At 42.1% G+C, this 20,714-nt stretch overlaps 1 protein-coding gene across 1 annotated transcript; it reads left to right on the top strand.

Annotated features, from left to right (window-relative positions):
* The first annotated feature begins 222 nt into the window (after positions 1 to 222).
* On the top strand, positions 223 to 20,375 carry LOC122772470 (USP6 N-terminal-like protein). The gene is made up of 14 exons (XM_044030554.1): positions 223 to 539; positions 4,598 to 4,671; positions 8,582 to 8,667; positions 8,762 to 8,801; positions 9,270 to 9,350; positions 9,981 to 10,088; positions 10,837 to 10,946; positions 11,687 to 11,735; positions 12,932 to 13,052; positions 13,211 to 13,305; positions 14,273 to 14,338; positions 15,165 to 15,264; positions 16,623 to 16,775; positions 16,848 to 20,375. Exons 2-14 carry the CDS (start codon positions 4,606 to 4,608, stop codon positions 17,459 to 17,461), a joined length of 1,689 nt encoding a protein of 562 aa, XP_043886489.1. The 5' UTR covers positions 223 to 539; positions 4,598 to 4,605; the 3' UTR covers positions 17,462 to 20,375.
* Positions 20,376 to 20,714: the final 339 nt, after the last annotated feature.

Consider the following 20,714-nt stretch of genomic DNA (forward strand, 5'->3'; position numbering starts at 1 on the left):
ATGATTGATGTCGTAAAGTGGCTACAAATACTCTCAATTATTGGCCAGTGATGAGTCACAACCCAAACATTGTGTCCACAAAGGGACAAACAGCAACAACAACAACAACAACAATATCTCCATTGTCTCATATACGTGTGCGTGTACCTGCACTAACGTGTCTGTCCAGTAGATGGCGGCAGAGGGAAACACTGACGGACCAGTGTGCGTGTGTGTGTTTGTCAGTCAGGACCGCCGGGACTCGGGCGGGCAGTTGCACCGGGAGGTTCTGTGTCTTTAAGGCCGACTCTGACGGCTCTGTCTCGGCTGACAGCTGCCACGCTGCAGCGCCTGCTCAGTGCGCGAAACCTGGACCAGTATCTCCTGTGTCTGTCCCGAGTGTGATAGTGTAAGTGTTGGTGTGTGCTGTCTGAACCCCTGGACTGACGAAGGGAGGCTTTTGTTCTGGTTTGTTCTGTTGGAGCCGCACTTTCACCGGAGAATGTCTGGAGGAGCTGTGTTACCCCACCGATAGCGCCGGAATACACACAAGGAACACGGTAATCACACTCCTATTTATCTATCACTTCCACGATTAACGTTTCTTGCTTTTGTTTATTATTTTTCATTAGAATGAATAGATCTCGCGTGAGTACGTAGCATCGTCTCTAATCGCGGCATCACCGCTCAGCCTCTCGGCGGTGTGTGTTTACCCGCAAAAACGGCCCTTATTGCCGTTAGTAAGGTCTGGGTGTCACCACAGACCTGGATCAATATGTGCTGCGGGGAAAAGGTCAGTGAACGCGTCCCTCTGATGGAGACAGTGAAGGCATCAGTGGCAGTTGTGGCCTGTTATTAACTGCTGCTTTCATCACACACAGAAGTTACTTCACGCAAATCTATCTCTTTCTCTTTGTGCTCTTGTTTTGCTGTGCTTGTGTGGACTAAAAAAAAAACATTTCTTGCGTGGACATTTTGGCTTGTGTGGACATTTTGGCTTGTGTGGACATTTTGACTATTCCACATAAGGAAAATGCTAGAACAAGCTTCTTTGATCCCAGTTCAGTTTACCAGTGCATAAGTTAATTTAGTTATTTAACTAAGTAATGGAAATGAACACCAGCCAATATACAACATAACATAAGAAAATGCATACATTAACTTTAACACATCTGGTCCATGGAGACAAGATACACTGACACACAAACACAGTGTGTTTTTACATCTGAGTGTCTTGTTTTATGCGCGTGTAGTATAGGGTGTATAATTTACATCAAAGTCTTAATTTTGTCAAGGATATTTACAGTTTTATAACATAACCTCTCCCCCCACTATAGTAGGGCTGTTGTTTATTGATGTGGGTTTATCTGTAGGATTGTTTTTCTTAGCAACTTCCTGTCTACAGTTTTTCACAGATCAATCTGAATTCTTTGTGATGAGTAGGCGATCACCCAAATATGTTCCTATTCAATTTTGGTAAGCATCTGCCCACTGATGACATCACAAATATGATCTTCAAGAAATCCCACTTAAATGTTGCAGTCCAACTTCAATAAGATGTGCACCACATCCAATGTAAAACTACTTTTTCTATGGACCTATGGATCTGTGGACAGTCCACGCACTTCATATTTGACATATGACCCAAGACAAGCTTTTCACCTCTTAGAACCCATATTGTGATTTTTTTTCTTGCTTTAAATTACATTTCATCATGACATGATGGCTGTACTTTGAAAACACTCAGCAATCTGATATAATGTGCAAGAAAACAAAGACTTCAACACATGCAGCTGTGTTTTCCCACTTTTGCTTGAGGAGTTTTAAATGTATAAGACATTTTTACCGCCTTTGAATTTCCTTCTCGGTCCACAAATCACATGAATGATAGTCTGACTTGAGTCCAGGACCCACATCTTAGTCTGCGCTGTAGTTTGTCAAATGAAGTCATAACTTCAAACCATATGCACCCATGCTCTTAAGATAAATCATCCAGTGAGTTTTAGTGTTCATATGTAATTAACCAGAGAAACCATCTAATTTTTAGGCTGTCACTCCTCCTGTCAGGTGGAGCAAAGAGCTACTGTCCCGGTTTTGGGGCCTCCACCCTTCACTCTGGGACTCCTGCCAGAGCTCCTCTGTGATTTAGAGCACTGACCACATGCAGCCACTGCCATATGCTCAGATGACAGCTCATATTTAAAGCTTCTGTATGCTATCAACCTTTCTGCACGAGCCTCTGCAGGAGCAGAGATGATCTCTGAAGCACAGTTTAACAAATCAGTTTTAACCAAAATGTTTGATGCAAAGTTAAATCTTGGTTATCAGAACTGACATCCGGTGTTTGCTGGATGAAAACAGCACACAGCTGAAGTCTCTGCATGGATTTGGTCTGAAATTTCAAGGTCCAAGTGACTGAGGTCTGTGGAGCTAACATTTGTAGGCGGAATTTGCAAAAAGCCAGAGGCTGAAAAGACTTTGATGAACACAGGTGAGGTATTGTTTTCTTCAATCACAAACAGTTAACTTCTGGAATGTAAAGTTTGTTTGATTTTTGTAGTTGTATTTATGGACTTTCCCAGTGGGTACCTCACGATATGATATGAGATACATGGTCCACAATACCAATAATATCGATACAACAATTCAGTGTTAATCAGTATATTGCAAGATAAGATGCATCACGAGATCTCTGAACTGAACTAAAGAAAATAAAAGGTCTGTGAAAAGTTACAAGTGCAGGATTTCTGTATTTATTCACAACAGAGAGAACACAGTGTATAAGTCTATGTATTGAATGTGGATGGGGCATCGTTCTCCCTCTTCTTTGGCCAGGTGACTTCTGTGTGCACAGGTAAACACCACTACAGACACTGCCCTTTCCCCCCCAGACAAATGTATTCATGAGTGGCTTCCAGGATTTCAGCAACCTAATACAGCCCAGAGCTGAAATGCTGAGTAACGCACAACGTAATGGAACTTGAATTTACCACCTATAGCTCTGCAGTCTCCTTTTTTTTTTAATTGCATAATCCTGCATAATCCTGCTTTCCTAATTCAGGTGGTTTGTGTGTCATGTGTGTTCATATTACTACTTCGGGTCATTTTGTTGGTGTAGACCTGCACAAAGAATGTAAGATGTATCTGTGACTGGCTGAATCCAGCTGTGATTCTGTGCATTGTTTTTAAAAGACATAAATGTAGCTCAGTTAGAGGGGTTATGACATTATATCCCAAGTGTCATGTCGGTTTGGTCTGGAGTAATTATCCATTAATAATAATAATTATCCCAAAATAATTTCCTTCAAAAGAAATATAACACATTTTTAAGGCATAACAATAACATAAAGTACATCATAACTTTTTTGTTATCATACTATACTGTATGGTCCAGTGCAATTTAATGACTTTTGAACAGAAGCTAACTCAGAAGTGGAACTTCCTTCTGAAGTCTGTGTTTGTAGGTCAACACTGAGGACACACTCTGACTGTAGGATCAGCACTCATTTATATTCATAAAGCTGGTCCATCAGTCTGGTTTCCTGGCATGCTACTGTCATGTGAATACTTGAAGGTTTATTGTTCCGAGGGGGTTATACAGCAGCCTCAGTCAGACGTAGACTAACTCATCTCTCTGTGTCTGATGGATAAACCTGCAGGAAGCCGTACTTACGTCTCTGAATTGACATACCACATCTCAGATATTTTCCACTGCTTCAAAACACAGTCCTTCTATTTGTTTTCCTGTTCCTTCCATAACCTAACTCTGTGGATTGTTTTGAGAACTTGTTGACTTGGACCTTAATGCTTGATCGATTAATCATTTTTGCCAAAAACAACTCCGATGGGACATGTTTTATCATCTATCAGCATCTGATTGTGTCATGTTGAGAAGCACATCACTGCACTGAATAATGGCTCCACAGCCATGATTGCTGTTGGCTTGTAGAAAGCCAACCATCCAATTATGGCTCTACAGTTGCTCATTTAAGGGCCACTTTTGCACTTTTACGTGATTTACTCCGGTTGATTAATTCATGAACTGAAACAATGCACATCTGCTGGATCTCCGCAGACGAGCTAGTGTGAGTCATGCTGAGTTCACGGCATGTTGAGCGTAGAGGTGCATTCATTGAACCTCGTACATTTCTGCTGCTGCAACCTTGTGCAACTACATATTCACATACATATACATTTCTCGTACATTATTTCTCATCAGAAATCTATTCAAAACAGGTCAGTGAACCATAAAAGCGGAGTTGAAGTCTGGCAACAGACAGCCCAACAGTTTCTTCAGTCAGGTGTAGCCAATGTTTTTGCACTGGGTTTAAGCCTGTAGGCAGCATTCTACTGGTTAGAGTGCCTGTTAAACCTCCATCAGACACCATCTAGTGGCATGTCCATCAAGTGTGCAATGCTGGTAACCATGGCAATCCCTCCTGTCAAAATGCCCTGGTTGACATGTACCATCACAGTTTAATTTACTTTTAAATGATTAATCATTTAATAGAGTAATGATCTGTAAGTGTCAGCTCATACTACCAACACAGATCACCTTGGATTGTTGTTGTTGTTGTTGTTGTTCATTACTGATGTTCTTACTCTCCTCAATTTGCAGACACTGACATGAAGAAAGACATTGAGACTCTAATTGCAGAGGAACGTGCTGAGATCATCCTGAAATATGCAACGGTGAGTGTGTCATAGAATCACGCAATATCCATACCACTACTGCTTCCACGCTAATACAAACGTTTTAGTAACAATGGCAAAAACACTGGTTTCTGCCTGTCCAAATTCAAATGCAGCCCTGCCATTTGCAAATGAAAATAAACAAACAAAAAGTAGCCACAGAATCACCCTTTTATAAAAGTGTTTTACATTATCAGGATTATTTTATGTGATATTTAAAATGTCTTCTCTACTCATCGGCATTTTGCAGCACTACAGGCTATGGACGTATACAATGTTGAAAGTGTGTGTGTACACTCGATCCTGTGTTTTGTGTCTGTAGGAGGTAGAGTTCACACTCTGAGACAACAGACACTCTGAGTAAGACGTGTGTGGGTGTATGTGAGTGGGCTGTCACATTGCATTTAAAATGATGTGTGATGATGTGGTTCAAAGTCAGTGAAAACTACATTAAAATCAGACAGAATGTTTCTGGTCATTTCAGACTGATGGTAATTTAGTACTTATTTTAAATGGACGCCACAGTGAGATTAAAATCTCTTTGACATTGTCTACTTATTTAAGTGATAAAATGGACCGTATGAGATGTGTCACTTCTGTGCTGAGCTTTGGGTCATGACGTAATCCCTCTGATGTGTTTTGGATCTGTACTCTGTGTCCATACTGTGCCACAAATATCTAATGTTTACAAGGAAGCATCCAGACCCCACCATTTAAAATTATAGCTCCAAACTCAGGCCCTTCACTTGGAAATGGAGATTGTTGAGGGTTGAAGACTGTAAGGATTTAATGCTTTCAAGGTGTCATCCTCTTGGAAATACAGCAGGTGGATGGGAATACTGAGAATTTAGAACATGGATTGACACCATTCCCACATGTGTTTGCCAACATTTGCTGAGCATCATTGAGTTATTACAAACTGATGGAATGGATGCTGGGAATTAGCAGTTAGTTGAACAGTGAGTTTGGGAAGAAAACGCCAGCAGTCAAAGGTTAAATTTAGCTCAGCAGCTTGGAGTAGAAGAGTGATTGGGTGGGTAGGATGGTACCAGTCATAGCAACAGCTGTGACACAGCAGGCTGTGATTGACTTGACACTGACCTCTGGGTTCTTGCTGCGCTCCCAGTCAGTCAGTGTGAATGTTAATCTCCAACCACATGGTGAGCATAGTGCAAAGCAGAGGGGAGAGAGGGATTTTTACCTAAAGTAAAGTAAACATGTCCTCCTCGATGCACTAAAAGGCTGCTAGTTGGCCTTTGGTTAATTCTTATAGGCATAGGACACAGTGCCTCAACAGGTGGCCTTCGGGCAGTTGATGACCTTCCTTAGCCTGCCAAAAAATGGCACTGTTGGTCCTTGTCAGCACCTGCAGGATACGACGCCTGTCTGTTGAGCCAGCTAATGTGAAGATACTTCAGTTGTGCCGCCTCCAAAAAGGTCTTCCAGTTTCACTTTTTTAATGTTTTCCATGTACACAGACTGGTTCCAGTAATTTCTAGTAATTCTAGAAATTACTGTAAAGTTCTAGTAAAGTTCTAGTAATTTCCTCCCATGTAGTAACAGAATGTACACCTTTAGCTATAGTTGATGCAGTATGTGGGTGCACTACTCTGCGTGAAGCAGCGTCACAGTTTTGTTCTCTCCTGACCATCAGTCCAAGGTCTTAATCCTGTATCTAAGTGGATGAACTCTTAAATCAGGTGTCAGCGTAGTTCAATTCTGTGGTAAAGCACTATATTCTGACAGCTCTCATTAGAGAGATTGCTCTCAGAGCTCTCAGGGTAATTCCAAGAGAATCTTTCTCTGCTTACCAATCAACTCTTACTGTACAGTCGTCCAGTTTTCAGGTGCTTGTCCAGCCAATATGGTGGTGTGATCAAACGGTGTGCCTGTTTCCTCTCTGAACTGCCCTGTGATTGGTCAGTGTGATCTGATGGGTCAGAGTCTCCCTTGATGCTACATACTCATTTGTGAGATTTATCAATAGAGCCCAGAGGAGGGGCAGAAGTCTAGTGATTGGTGGAAGTAGCAACTTTTCACAATGTTGTTAATGTGATTATCAAATGTCATTGTTGGGTTCGAAGATGACACCCATCAGTTCAGGTTAAAACAACTCTTCACAGCTCAAAGTTAGTGATGCCAGTAATAGATGTAGATTTTTAATTGCACAATTATGTGCATGACACAGAATTGTTTTTTGGGAAAAAATGTTTAATATGTGCATAATTTAGCCTTTAATCTAACTATTCAATATTAATTTGGCAGATTCAGATAGGCCTCCCTCCCTCCCTCCCTCTCTTTGATTCCATACTATTTTGAGCTCTAGTCCATCACAGCCAACACACGAGATACAGTGAGTGTTTGAAACCACAGCATAAAAGTTGTTGTGTTGTAAAAAATCATGTGGTGCAGCAGCAGCAGCAGCAGCACTTCATCATCATGACAGATTTAAACCTGAGTCTCTTCAGCCTGCAGAGCTCTGTGTCTCTGCCACTCCAAACACCCTCGGTGAGAAAATATATTTAGTCCTCTCACTTTCATAACGCTGATATCACTCGCCGTGCCTCCGGGGTCTCGGACTGCCGACTCAACCACGATGAAGGCATTAAACACATCCCCCTCCACCTCCTCCTCTTGCTCAGAACAGAACGCTGATTGGCTGTTTTCCTGCCAGGCAGCCAACCATTGAGCGGTGGCCTCTGTGGGCTCCTGTCAGAGGATTAGCTCCCTCACAGCTATGTCAACACTGGGAACTGACTGTAGCTTCAATGTACTTTCCAGGATACAAACATGACTCCTGAAGTTTGTGCTGGTTGATGCAGACTCTGTACAAATTCTCTTTTGAGTCTCATAGAGTTTGACTAGTCTCGTCTAAACTGTGTGCTTGTGATGCACAAGTAGGCTGTGGGCTTTGCATAGTGATTGTCCTGTGCAAAGCCGAATGCTGCCCCGATCCTCCTCCAATTCACCATCTCTACATACCTACCCTTCTTATCCTTTCATAAGTTTCCCCGGTAAGACTCTTTCATGGGTTTGAACACAATGTTAGCTGCAAAGAGACACTTAAATATTGCAGCATATCCACATCAGACCCTCTTTCCTAATCTATGTCAGCTATTGGCTGATAGATGTTGTAGTTCATCTGAAAACCAATCAATATTATGATAAGTTAAATCATTTTTGAAGAAGTAGAAACCTACTCACCGCAGCTGGCGCCTTTTTACAGGAAAAGAAACATCACTGGCTTCCTATTCGTTTCAGGGTTGGTTTTGAGATTTTATTGTTGGTTTTTAAAACTCTTAACAGTTTGGCACCGTCTTACCTCTCGGAACGTCTTTTTCTTCACGCTACACCCCGAGTTCTGAGGTCTAATTACAGGATGCTTTTAGATGTGCCAAAATCCTGACTAGAAACCCAGGGCGACCTTTTCTGTAGCTGCCCCTAAACTTTGGAACGATTTACCCATGGAAATTAAATCTGCCTCCACCATTGAACATTTGAAATCTCTTTTAAAGACCCACCTCTTCTCCTTGGCCTTTACATCTTTTAAAGTTATTTAACTAAGATCAGAGAAAAACAAAACCACCACATTTACATTGAAATCTTGCTTATTCTCTTTGCCAACTGGATGCAGGTTTTGCAGAAAAATCACGGCTCTGTTTTCAGCCCATATCCAAAATATCCACACGACTATTCACCCACTCTCTATCGTCTTTTTTACACAGGTTTATATTACTATTATTAAACACAGGCTCTGAGTAAAAGCACGAGTCCTTACCTACGTCTTGCTAATATTGAGCCATCTTTTGGCTCTTAATATTTATTAATATTCATATTTTAATATTGAATGCATGTTTTGTGTGTCCTCTCTGGTGAACCCATGTAAACTGGCGTGTGTTTGTGTCTGCAGGGCAGGCAGGGCGGGGTGGAGATCGACCCTTGGGAAGATGCTGACTACAGCATCTACAAAGTCACTGACCGCTTCGGCTTCATGCAGTAAGTCTGTTCTGTGTCCTTGGAGTTGGTGGCACTGTGCAGCAATCTCTGATTTCACTGATTTCAAGCTTACTTTTCTTCTTTTTGTTTTCAGTGAAGACGAACTACCAGCCCCAACAGCACATGAGGAGAAGGTAAATATAGACAGCTGTCACAAAGCTGTACAGTGGTCCATCCATCCATCTTCTACCGCTTTATCCTCCACATGAGAGTCCCGGGATACACAGATCACCAGTCCATCACAGGGCCACATAGAGACAAACAACCATCCAATATCACTCTCACACCTACGGTCAATTTAGTGTCCGATTCACTTAATCCCCAATTCTGCATGGTTTTGGACCGTGGGAGGAAACCAGAGAACCTGGAGAAAACCCACGCATACACGAGGAGAACATGCAAACTCCGTACAGTACAGCAATGTAAAAATATTCCATTACAGTTGAAGGTTATGCATGAAAAACCCAGAGTGAAGGATTCAGAAGGATGTGATCTTCACAAATAAAGAATCTCGTGAAAGACATACCCATCACACATCATTAGCGTCTGTCGCTGGCATCACATTGTCAACTCCTTCAATTTTCCTTTTGCTCTTCCCACAGTTAAAGCAGCTGGAGCTAGAGAGAGCAGAGAAGTGGCTGAAAATGGCGAAGAAGTGGGAGAAATACAAGAACAGTGATAGGGTGAGTAACATCCTGCTCCATTTCACACCGGAAGAGCCAGGTGTTTCACGCAGGAGGTGATGGAGACCCAACACAGAGCTAAAAGAGACTGGTATCATCATGCACTCCCTACATACTCTCACAAATTCATGCTGGTGTCATTTGGACTAATTGTCAGACTTTGTTTAATGTTTTTCATCAAAGAGAAAGAAAGAGAAAAATGTAAAGATTTAAGAACATTATAAATTGTAGCATCTGATTCTCCGCACTAGTCTCCTCTATACAAAGGTACATAGTAGTCAGTGCTGACTGTGTAGTGCATGCCCCAGAATACTGGGAACCAGACAGAGAGAAATAAAAGGCTCTCCTAATAACTTCTGCACTAGCACAAGTGTATGCTATTATCTAGCCACTTACCAGCATTTTCTGATTATAAACTGAAGTTTGTTTGCATTGTAAACGGCTCACTCTTTCGCACCAAAGTCCATGGAGAAAACAGCAATTTCATATCATGGCAAACAAGAATTGTTGATGAAACTGTGTTCTTTTCTGATTAACCTAAAGGAGGAAGCAGTAGACCAGCAGCTCACGTGTCCCCACAAGCTAAAAATGCATTTTTACTTTTTTATTTGCTCTTTCTCTGTTTGTCAGATGGTGAAACGGGTGTACAAGGGCATTCCCCTGCAGCTCAGAGGCCGAGCCTGGGCCCTGATGCTGGAGGTGGAGAGGGCTAAGAAGGAGAACGAGGGCAAGTATGAGGTATGTAAACCTGCACGAACACCCCTAACCTCTAACTTCTAACTGTTAACTTTACACATGGATTTTGTAAATGTCTCCTGATTAGCCTGCCTGGCAGATGGACATGTAAACCCTCCACCGTTTGAACTGACACATTTTTATCCCAGCAGTGTTACCAAAGATAGACTTCTGAGGATGATTATATCAGTGTAAAAAAGTGAAAACAGTGGAGGAAATGATGCTGAACCAGATTTAATATTTTCTCCATCTTGCAGCTCATTGTTATTATTTTAGATTTTGTTCAAAAGGAAACATTGATTTAGAGACGGTGGTCAAAGGCAGCTATACAACTTTATTTTGTATTGTTTGGTACTGCAAGTACTGTTTTTTTTATACTTTACCTGAGTGTTCAAACTACTTTTTTTGAGAACAACAATAGTAATAACGTTTAAGTGGCGATTAAGAAGAAAGGCATCCAATGCACTACTATTAATACATGGATATCTTAAAAGTCAACCGTCGTCCAATTTTTGAATCCTTTTCACTTTTATTTTTCATCTCCTCACTGGTCAGAAGTACATGGATCTGCCAAACTGCTGACCTTTTTAGTTAGTCAGTTAGTTAGTTAGTTAGTTAGTTTATTGAAATTCGTTTTCATAGTTTCTGCCAACCTTCTGACCTTGTTAGTTAGTCAGTCGGTCAGTTAGGACACAAAAGAAGAACATGACGATGCTGACTCTGCTCTCGTTGTTTTTCCTCATCATCTCAGAGAATGAAGGAACATGCCAGACTCTACTCTTCCGAGATCAAACAGATTGACCTGGACATCAACAGGACTTTTCGGGACCACATCATGTTCATGGATCGCTTTGGAGTCAAGTAAGAATATGAAATACTTTTTTTTTTAAAGTGTGTTTGAATGAGGTACTGATGCATAGTCTGTGCGACCTTTTGCACTGGGGACCAGAAATGCACAGAGCAGTCAGTGCTGACAATGTGTACGTACTTTTACGCTTATTACGCTTCAAGAAAACCCAACATTTTCTCTGTGTTCCTGTCTGAATGTGAGCAAATCTTTCAACATCTGGTGCAAAGAAGGAAACCAGAGAGTGGAGCTTGTTACGGCAGCACATTTGTGCTCATGGGTGTGGAATAACATGCTTGGGTGTCCGCATGAAATTTGGCTGCGTACTTTGATTTCATGACTAAGTTGTAAAGCAGATCAGGTTTGGCCCGGCCTGGATCCTGCAGGAGGAAAAGTGGAGATTTCCCGGCCTCGTCGTGAACCGCTCTGAGGGTGAGAGGTGGGCAGGCGGTGTTTTGCGACGGTGGGGATGACTCGCAGTGGAACCTGATCCTGTAACGCAGTGATGTCACTGACAGTTTAATAGACTGCAGGCCTGTTCTGGAGCGGCAGTGGAAAATCTGGGGCAGTTTCAATATTTAACATGAGTTCAGTGGCCGAGTGAAAAAAAAACAAACAAGCTTTTTATAAAGACACAGAGCAGCATGTGACCTCAGCGTAACTTCACTTAGTGATTTGTTTGGTTTATTTCCTCTTCTTCACTCTTTTCCTCCCACATGTTTATACTTCCTTTCCTTCATCTCCTCCTCTGCAGGCAGCAGTCCCTCTTCAATGTTCTTTCAGCATATTCAGTCTATAACACAGTAAGTAACTGTTTTCCTTTATCACATGAAACATTAAAAACCCACGTTAACGTAGTGGAATTGTCATTATATTTTCTTTTTATAGTGCTGTTTATTCAACGCTGTTAATGCTGGTCCTGCTCCTCTATGCTAATGCTACTGAAGGCTGCAGGAGGCAGGGCCTTATTATTATGTCATCATCATGCAATTCAGAGCCGCTTAATAGTGTGAAAGTGTTTCATGTACCGTAAAAAAAAAAGAGAAGACATGCAAGTGATCATTTACTCCAGAGTGAATAAATTATACCCTCAGGCCGTTCAGTTATAGTAATAACACGTAATTACATCTCATTGTGGTTCGGGCTTGTTAAGCTACGGTGGGCAAAAAACAAGTACAGACAAATGAACATCTGCACTGAATTTCCTGGAATTCCATAGTCAATGCATTGTTTTATTTGCAAACCACAACGTGAACCTCAAGGTGGCGCTGTAAGAGGAATCAAAGCTTCGCTTACCAGCGAGTAAATCAACAAAAACACCTAATAAAATCTGCACAAGCTAGAGTGTACACTATCTTATTTTTCGACTGGAAACTTAAGTTAGTTTCACTTTGTAATCCACTCACTCCCTGCACCAAAGTCCACAGAGAAAATGTGCAATCGTACCCAGAGGAGTTGCTGATCCACTGTTAAAGTGTCATTTTTGGGTCTGAAAACCTGTGCTTTTGGATTTACCCAGTTTACTTAAATGTACCACACAAAGCAGCAGTAGACAGATTCACAATATGACACAAATGTAAGTCTCCAGTCTAAGAAAGCAAGCATATTTAAGACAGCGTTTAATTCCATTGGTGTAAATATTATTGGTAAGCCCCTTGTTACAGTAAGTAGCTAAAGCACTGGTGTCCTTGGCAGCAGTGCTTTCCCTAAACATGTGCCTGCCTGGATCCTGTTGCTTGTCGGCACAAGCGGGCTTGCAGATCATAGTCAACTGCATGGAACACACTGATTATGTGCCAGGTTCTCTTAACAACCACATGATATTGCCACAACATAAAGCTGTTAGTTGCTTCATTCATTGTTTACTGTTACTGTCTGTGTCCTTATTTCCTGTTGTATGGCCTGAAGCTGCTGTGACGTCTTTGGTAAATCGGGATTAGAAAAATAACGCTGCTTCAGAAAAACCTGAAAACATGCTGTGTATTTATTTTTTTTAAAGGAGGTGAGCTACTGCCAGGGGATGAGTCAGATTGCTGCCCTGCTGCTCATGTTCATGAATGAGGAGGACGCCTTCTGGGCCCTGTCGCAGCTGCTGACCAATCAGAAACACGGCATGCACGGTGAGCCATCACAGTGACGTCATTATTGTCAACAGCTTCTGCTGCTCGGGCCTGCAGCGCGGTGGAACTGCTCACCAGGCCTGATCTGGAGTTGGATTCAAAAATAAATGAACTTTCTCTCTCTCTCTCTCTTTCTCTCTCCACTGTTTTTTTTAAAGGTTTTTTTGTTCCCGGGTTCCCCAAACTTCAGCGATTCCAAACACATCATGATCAGATTATTTCCAAACTCATCCCCAAACTGAAGAAACATCTGGTGAGGTCACAGTTTCTCAAGTGTTACTTAACAGAGCATGAAGACCAATAACTGACTCGGTATGGATATCAAAAAAGACCCTTGCTGGTCATTTTTCAGCTGGTGACTACTCACCTGGGGTTGATGCTCGTGCTAAACAACCGCCAACAATCAACCAATAAAACCAAAAAAAAACCTTATCGATTCAAAGAGACAGATTTTTGAGAACATTGACTTTCTGCTCCTCTCCTTGTTTACCCAGTCCCACTCGGTCTGGTTGCGCAAATACAGCATCTGTCAGCACAGATTGTTTTTTTCACAACATCTCGTGCAAATGTTCCACTCAAGTATAAATTGGTCTTGTAACTGGGGGGTTGTTAGTTCAAATCCAGTGACAGGTTAAGTGCAAGGCATCCAATCCCTGATTGCTCCCCGGGGTGCAGATAAGTGCTGGCCACTGCCCCTTGTGTGTTCACTGCTTGTGTATAGTACAGATGAATTGGTGTGTGTGTGCAAAAATAAGGCCTTCTAATTCTATTTCAACTCAAATGGCTGAAGTGAATGATGCAATTCTCGCATTTCTGCACAATTCGTGTCGTCCCACGTGCCCCCTCCCATCTCTGCATGGGCTTTGTATGTAATCTCATTGTTGACTAAAGTACATGTTGGGTTTGATGTGAATTTACCACAAACATCACGTTTAGAAACACCTCATTTACATTCTGACAAAGCGGTAAAACAGTTTTTACACATCATTCCGCCGTCATCATGCAACGTCTTACATTTTTCAATCAAACTTCAGTAGTGCATCAGTAGTGGTATTGATAAAAACCCAAACGATACCGATCCCTACCAACAAATCTGATGTGATGCTATATTTTTATATTATTAGTTGGTAGTTTGATGCTTTTTTATATTTTAAGTGATTCTCTGTCTCCTATATTTCATCACCCCCTCTGTCTCTCTCTCGCTTTCTTTCTCTCTCCAGGACAGAGAGCAGATGTCTACAGGGATTTACAGCACAAAATGGTTCCTACAGTGTTTCATTGACAGGGTGAGAAGATTCATGTCCTCTTTATCCACTTCACATCACGATCGTTTCCCGTCCGTCGCAAATTGATTTGACTTTTCAGGTCATGAGCAGAAATTAAAATCACTGCTGATGTATGAACGTTATTAACAATAATGTTTGATTGTTTTTTTTATATATAAATAAAACAAATGTGAGTTCATCATCTAAAATATGACGGTAAACTAAACATCTTTGTTTTTTTGTACTAAACAAGACATTTAAAGACTTAATTTTGAGGTTTGGGAAACACTGAATGACATTTTCTCATTTTTCCGACATTTTACAGACCAAACAATGAATTCATGGAGAAAATGCATGGACAGATTATTGATAATTGTTGATGATTAGTTGGAGTCAGACCTGCAAATTCTCAGAGTATCTGTGAGTTCTGTTCCTCTGGCCATTAAATAAAAACAGCAAGTTATTAACAACAGAATACGTTTGTCAAATTTTCCCTTTGAAGATAATTTACATGAATTCAGCAGAAAATTGTTCCCGGTGATATTTGAGCTCCTGCATTAGCAGAGCATTAAGGGCTGTTAGGCTAAACTGCTGTTGGCCTCCTGTGTGCGTGCCCACGATCCTGTGGCGGCGGTGGTGGTGATGGTCTGGCAGGGTTCGGCTGCTGTCAGCGTTTTCCTCGGCTCAGCGGGGCCTCTGGGCCCCTGAGGTTTGGGAGAGCGCCAAACAAACCTTCTGACTCCGGCCCGCTACGCAGAACTGCATATGTGAAACTGACTCTGCAATCAATGCACTCCAATAACGCACAGTAATAGGGCAACTTGTTTTTTTTTTTGTGGTCCCGCAGACGCCGTTCACCCTGACCCTCCGTCTGTGGGACATTTTCATCCTGGAGGGAGAGAGGATGCTCACCGCCATGTCTTACACCATTCTGAGGATTCACAAAAGTAAGGTTTAACGGGAAATGATGGATCATAATCTATTCAAGTTTAAGTTAAAGGTTTTTTGGTTCAATGTTTTGCATTTAGCCTCTGAAAGGTCGGAAAAGGCTGTCTAACAGTGAGATGAAGCGTAGATTTAATTAGATGAGCCTCATGTCAAAGGTGTTAACCCTTCTCTTAATCATCCTGTCAGTACCGACCGTAACTCTAAGACCGTTTGTGATATCTAGAATATTCAAAAAATGTGGTCTGGCGATCTGTCCAGTGTGTACCTATAGTATGTCAGCTGAGATTGGCACAGCACCCCCACGCGACCCTCATGTGGAAGATACGGTAGAAGAATGATGGATGGATAGCGGAAAGCAGAAAAATAGAGCTTTGTGCCCATATATAAAAAAGACAAGATTCACCAGCGCGACACACGTTTGTGACGTCAGCTTCTCAGTGCCCTAATTCCTAAACAGTTGAATAACTGCCAGATATGGAAAGTGAAAGTTATCTTGTGGAAAAAGGAGCAGAAGCACTCACTCATTGAACATTTTTTGACAATTCTACAGCCATGAAATCAAAATGAATCCAGGCGGCATCATGATTATCATGATGGTCATAAGAGATCAGCGATGTCATCAGAGATTGAGGAAACTGAAGTGTCGGCTTCACTGATAACAAAGTTGCAGCCTGTTTATTCACAAAATCAATTTTCTTTGTGGGCCACAAACTGTGTTTATCTTCTGGTTTTGGTGGAGCCAGCAGAGAGAGCACAGAGCTGCTAAGCATCGGAAATACTGAGTGATGCCAAACTTGTAAAACCGACGAAGGTTAACCGAGGCGCTCTCTCGTGCACTCTGTCGATGGAGAGTTAATGTGTGTTTTTTATGGTCTGTAATTGTCGCACGGTTGTCTCCTCAGACACACTTTCAACCCTCATTACTGTAGTTGACAGTATCTCTGCCTGTCACGTGGAAGACTGGGGTTTGTGTTAGTGTCTATTGAGTTTTGAATGTAGTCCTGCAAGTGGAAGGGAATAACCGGAGAGTTCGAATTCCGAGGCAGGTTATCAAGGGACCCAACCCCCGCTGAGAGTGCTGCCCACTACTCCGTGTTTACTGCTGTGTATAATAAGGATTGATTGATTTCTAATTCTAATTTAAATCTCCACCTTTTGCTGAAACGCTAGAATGAACCAAATTAGTTAAATGTTCATAAAAAAAAAAACAGACAATGTAGCATGTAGTTATGTTTGTGCATGAACTCACCATGTTTAAAATGAATAACACTGCCATGAATAACACTGCCATATAACTAGAATCAAGAGTCTTTTTGCGTGTGTGTGTGTGTGTGTGTGTGTGTGTGTGTGTGTGTAGAGCACCTGGTGAAGATGTGCTTGGAGGAGCTCAGGGACTTCATGCAGGAGCGAATCGCTCAGACCTTCTTCTACAGCGACGACGTGGTCATCAAGGAGCTTCAGGCCTCCATGACTGAGCTGCAGAAGATGAAGCTGGACCTTCCTCCTCCTGGTAAGCAGCCGCCGACGACACTGAAAGGTTTACATAACTGTAAGTGACTGAGTTGTGACTACGTGTTTTCAGGGAAGCTTGAAGAGCTGCCTCGTAAGCCTCTGGGTCAGGAGCTGCCTCTGCTGCTGAGCCCGGTCCAGTCCTCTAGGGGGAAGATGTCGTCTGCCAGTGGATTCCCCAGAGCCGGACTGAGCCTCCAAATCATCTCTCACCAGCCTGACACCATATCCCCAGACCAGAGCCCGTCCAAGGACCCCAGGGATCTTTATGTTGCAGAGGAAGAGGCCCCACTGCCGTCCCCAGACCCCGTCATCATCCATAGTCAGGTCCCGCTCACCCCCAACGGCTCCCCACTTATGGGGCCTCCACCCTATCAGCCACCAGACAGCCACACAATGGATAAGCCATCAGATCAGGATTTGGATGAAATGCAGCTGACGTTAGGCTCCTCCCCAGACTGTAGTACTGACCAATCCGAAGTCCAGCAGACTCTTTCTGAAGCTGCACTCCACGCGGCCATTCCAGGTTCAGGCCTGGTTCACTCTGAGAGTTTGTCGGCTGCAGAGACGACCGAAGACAGTCACCCGCTCGAGCTGCTGGATCAGGCCTCGGCTCTGGGTACCAAAGAGAACCTGAACCAGGATTTGAGCACAGAGGAGGAGACACAGGCAGCAGGAATCTCATGAAGCAAGCATATGATCAGATTACTGATCAGGTTTCTCCATTGATTGGATTATGTGTTGATGTGTTGATAATGAGTTAAATCCCAGTCTGGGCCTTTCTGTGTGGAGTTTGCATGTTCTCCCCGTGTGTGCGTGGGTTTCCTCCCACATGTCCAAAAACATGCAGAGGTTATTTGGACACTCTAAATTGCCCATAGGAGCGAGTGTGTCAGTGACTGGGTGTTCGTCTCTCTGCGATGGAACGGCGACCTGTCGAGGGTTTGATCACCCCGCGCCTTTAGCCCCGTGTCAGCTGGGATTGGCTCCAGCAGTGCCTGTGTGTCGCTCATGTGGAGGACAAAGTGGTCGACAGTGGATGGATGAACGAGTTAAACAGTGATGAGGAAGAACTACAAAGATACAGTGCGATTCACCAGTGTACACCACTGTATGCTTATTCGCCAGTCAGCAATACTTTATTTAAAACGTGTGATATTAACGTCAGTGATCTTAAAGAGGTCATTTCATTATAATCTTAACAACTCTAAGAGTCAGTTTATATGTGTTTGTTTTGTGTTCATTGTGACTGTCAAATGTTCAGTCTTCAGTGGAAGTCAGAGGAGGTAAGAGGTCTTTGCTGGGGCAGAGGTCAAATGGACTCATCTTGTGAACACAGTAAACAAACCCATTTAAACACAGCATATTTGGATCCAGGGTCTAGTGTCCTACAGTACTCAACTGTATCTGTCAGGCTGCCCACCAAAACAGAGGTACCTGACATCACTGTCTCTTTAAGACATCGGTCTCAAACTCAAATGACCTTGGGGGCCACTGAGCATCTAGTCTGGCCAATAGGGGGGGCCACTCAAGTGAAAACCCTTTTTTTCCACTTTCTTTTAGTAGGGGTGGGCGATATGAGCTAACTGTATCACGATATTTCATCATGATATCGCAATGACAGGTATTTCACAGAATTTCAAAATAAAAGCGTCTGTGTTGACATGGAACAACCTATAGTTCACGATAAAAATGTACATATTTGTGACGCCACGAGTTTGAGACCTCTGGGTTAAGACATTAGTAACTTTTACTACATATTCACTAAGGTGATTGTTTTCTGAGGCCGAATGTTACATATTGAATCTTTTACTGGATTAAGACGATAACCTGAATAACACTCTAAATAGCATGTACTGATTCCCCTACCCAGAATAAGTGAGTGAGCAGTGTTCAGAAGGTCCAATGTTTAAGAATTAGTGACATCTTAACAGAGAGACCCCTCCACTCACTGCTCTGTTAGCACTGTCACATTGGGCATTGGGCTCTGGTTCCTGATTCACTGCAGAAAGCACAAAAAGACCTGTTTTTTCTTTGGGATCCGTTAAATCATCAGTGGGCGTGTCAGTGTAAGCTGTAGATGAGAGGAAGGAGGAAGCAGTGGTTATTTACCTTTGACCTCAACTTGCTGAATTAGCAGAGGGGATTTTACAGAAGCTCAGTGTGATCCTGCACCGTCACGTTTACTACAGACGCTGGAACTTTGGTTTGGTTTAACTGGTGCCAACTCAACAAATCGATCCTGAGGGAATCAAGGAACTACCATGGTCTTTGCATCATTAGACAGGATGTAAACACTTGTCTTCCAATGTCTCACTGTTTCCTCCTCCTTCCTTCTTCAATTCTAACGCTATGAAAACCAAATGATTTCTATTTCAGAGTGAGTGAACATTCTTATGGGTAGTATTTTCTATCTCTTGCCTGTAAACCTTCCTAAATGTTACACACTGGACCTGCACGTATACATCTCAATCAGATTATAACATCCTCCTTGGGTTTGTTTTTTTAGCAGACAAAGCGGATGTAATGTAGTCTTAAATTATAACCAGATTGTGCTCTTTAAAGTATAATATTGGGGAATATTCTGTATTATGAAAACATTATAATCTGATCTAAGGTCATTAGTGTAAAACACAGGGGTTGAAATCTCCTGGAATAATCTTTCTTCAGTATTTGTTCCTCTCACTTTTTCAAGTATTGTGGATTTATTCCCAAATGCGATGAGAGCTGACTCTCAGAGACCGAACCGAACCTTACGCCGTCACCACACCTGTTTCCCGTTTGTCTCGGTTACCTGGGAACCGAGACATGCACAAAAGTCATCAGCCTTTACGATACAAGAAGAACATTTTAGTAGTTTTGTAATGGTTTGTTTTTTTTCTTTGTAAAAATGTTTGCTAGCAAAATGACAGCTTTATATTTTTTGGTACTAACGTCTTGATGCCTTACTATGTCGATTGGCTTCAGCTCTTCTGTGGACATGGATGGACATGACGTGGCTCTGCCTGAGGCGATGGACTGGACATTAAAAACCACTGACGAGGTGAGCTGGCTCACTGAGATGATTGTAAACATTCAAAGTCATTTGAAACAAGTGGATTTCTAGTTTGATAATTTATTCTCAAATCCGCTCCCAGATAGAATCTGCCGCATTTTCTCCTTGAACAGTGCAGGGTGACAGGAACTGATCTTGTTGTATCCGCTCGTGTTGACATTGTGTTATAATTGTACAGTGTTGTAGAACAGTTAGGACACGTTTCCCGTCTGAAGGTAGAGAACTAGAAATAGTGAAAGGCTGACATCTTGTGGTTGGTTTAGCTAAAGCATGTCTCTGTTTAGGTCAAGCTGAGCACATGAGGTGCCGCTGGAATGTTTGAATTTAAGGACATTAAAAAAGTGTTTTACTTAATTCAATTCAAGGCCATAATTTTAAATGATGCTTAAATGACATGAACTTAAACTGTATATGTGTGACTTTGCTAAAACACTTCAGGTGTGTGTGTGTTTACTTCTTGGCGATTCACTTGTAAAAAAAAAAAAAGAACCTTCTACCTGGGCTTTTAAGAGTTTGATGAAACAATACAACTTTTATCATCTTAAATGTGCGTGGTTCTTTTCGATATAAATGTGTTTTACCTTGTTTGTTGAATTGTCCTCACCCAATGATCGGTACATGTACTACTCACCTTTTAATTGGAGCTGGACTTATGCGGTCCAGGTGTTTGGAAAAAGCAGGGAAGTTCCATTTGTGTCTTCACCTACAGGGACTATTTATAACGTCACACTTTCTTACACTAAACTATACATTGTGTGCATTCTTGATCCTTGCCCTAAACTCCTACCAAAAAACTGACGTAGATACTGAAAATGATAAATATTATGAAAATGTTCAGAAACAAGAGCAGTAAATCCACAAAATGCTTTTATTTTGAAAAGCAAG

The sequence above is a fragment of the Solea senegalensis genome, linkage group LG7 (assembly GCF_019176455.1).
Source record: "Solea senegalensis isolate Sse05_10M linkage group LG7, IFAPA_SoseM_1, whole genome shotgun sequence".
In the NCBI taxonomy this organism is placed as follows: domain Eukaryota; kingdom Metazoa; phylum Chordata; class Actinopteri; order Pleuronectiformes; family Soleidae; genus Solea; species Solea senegalensis.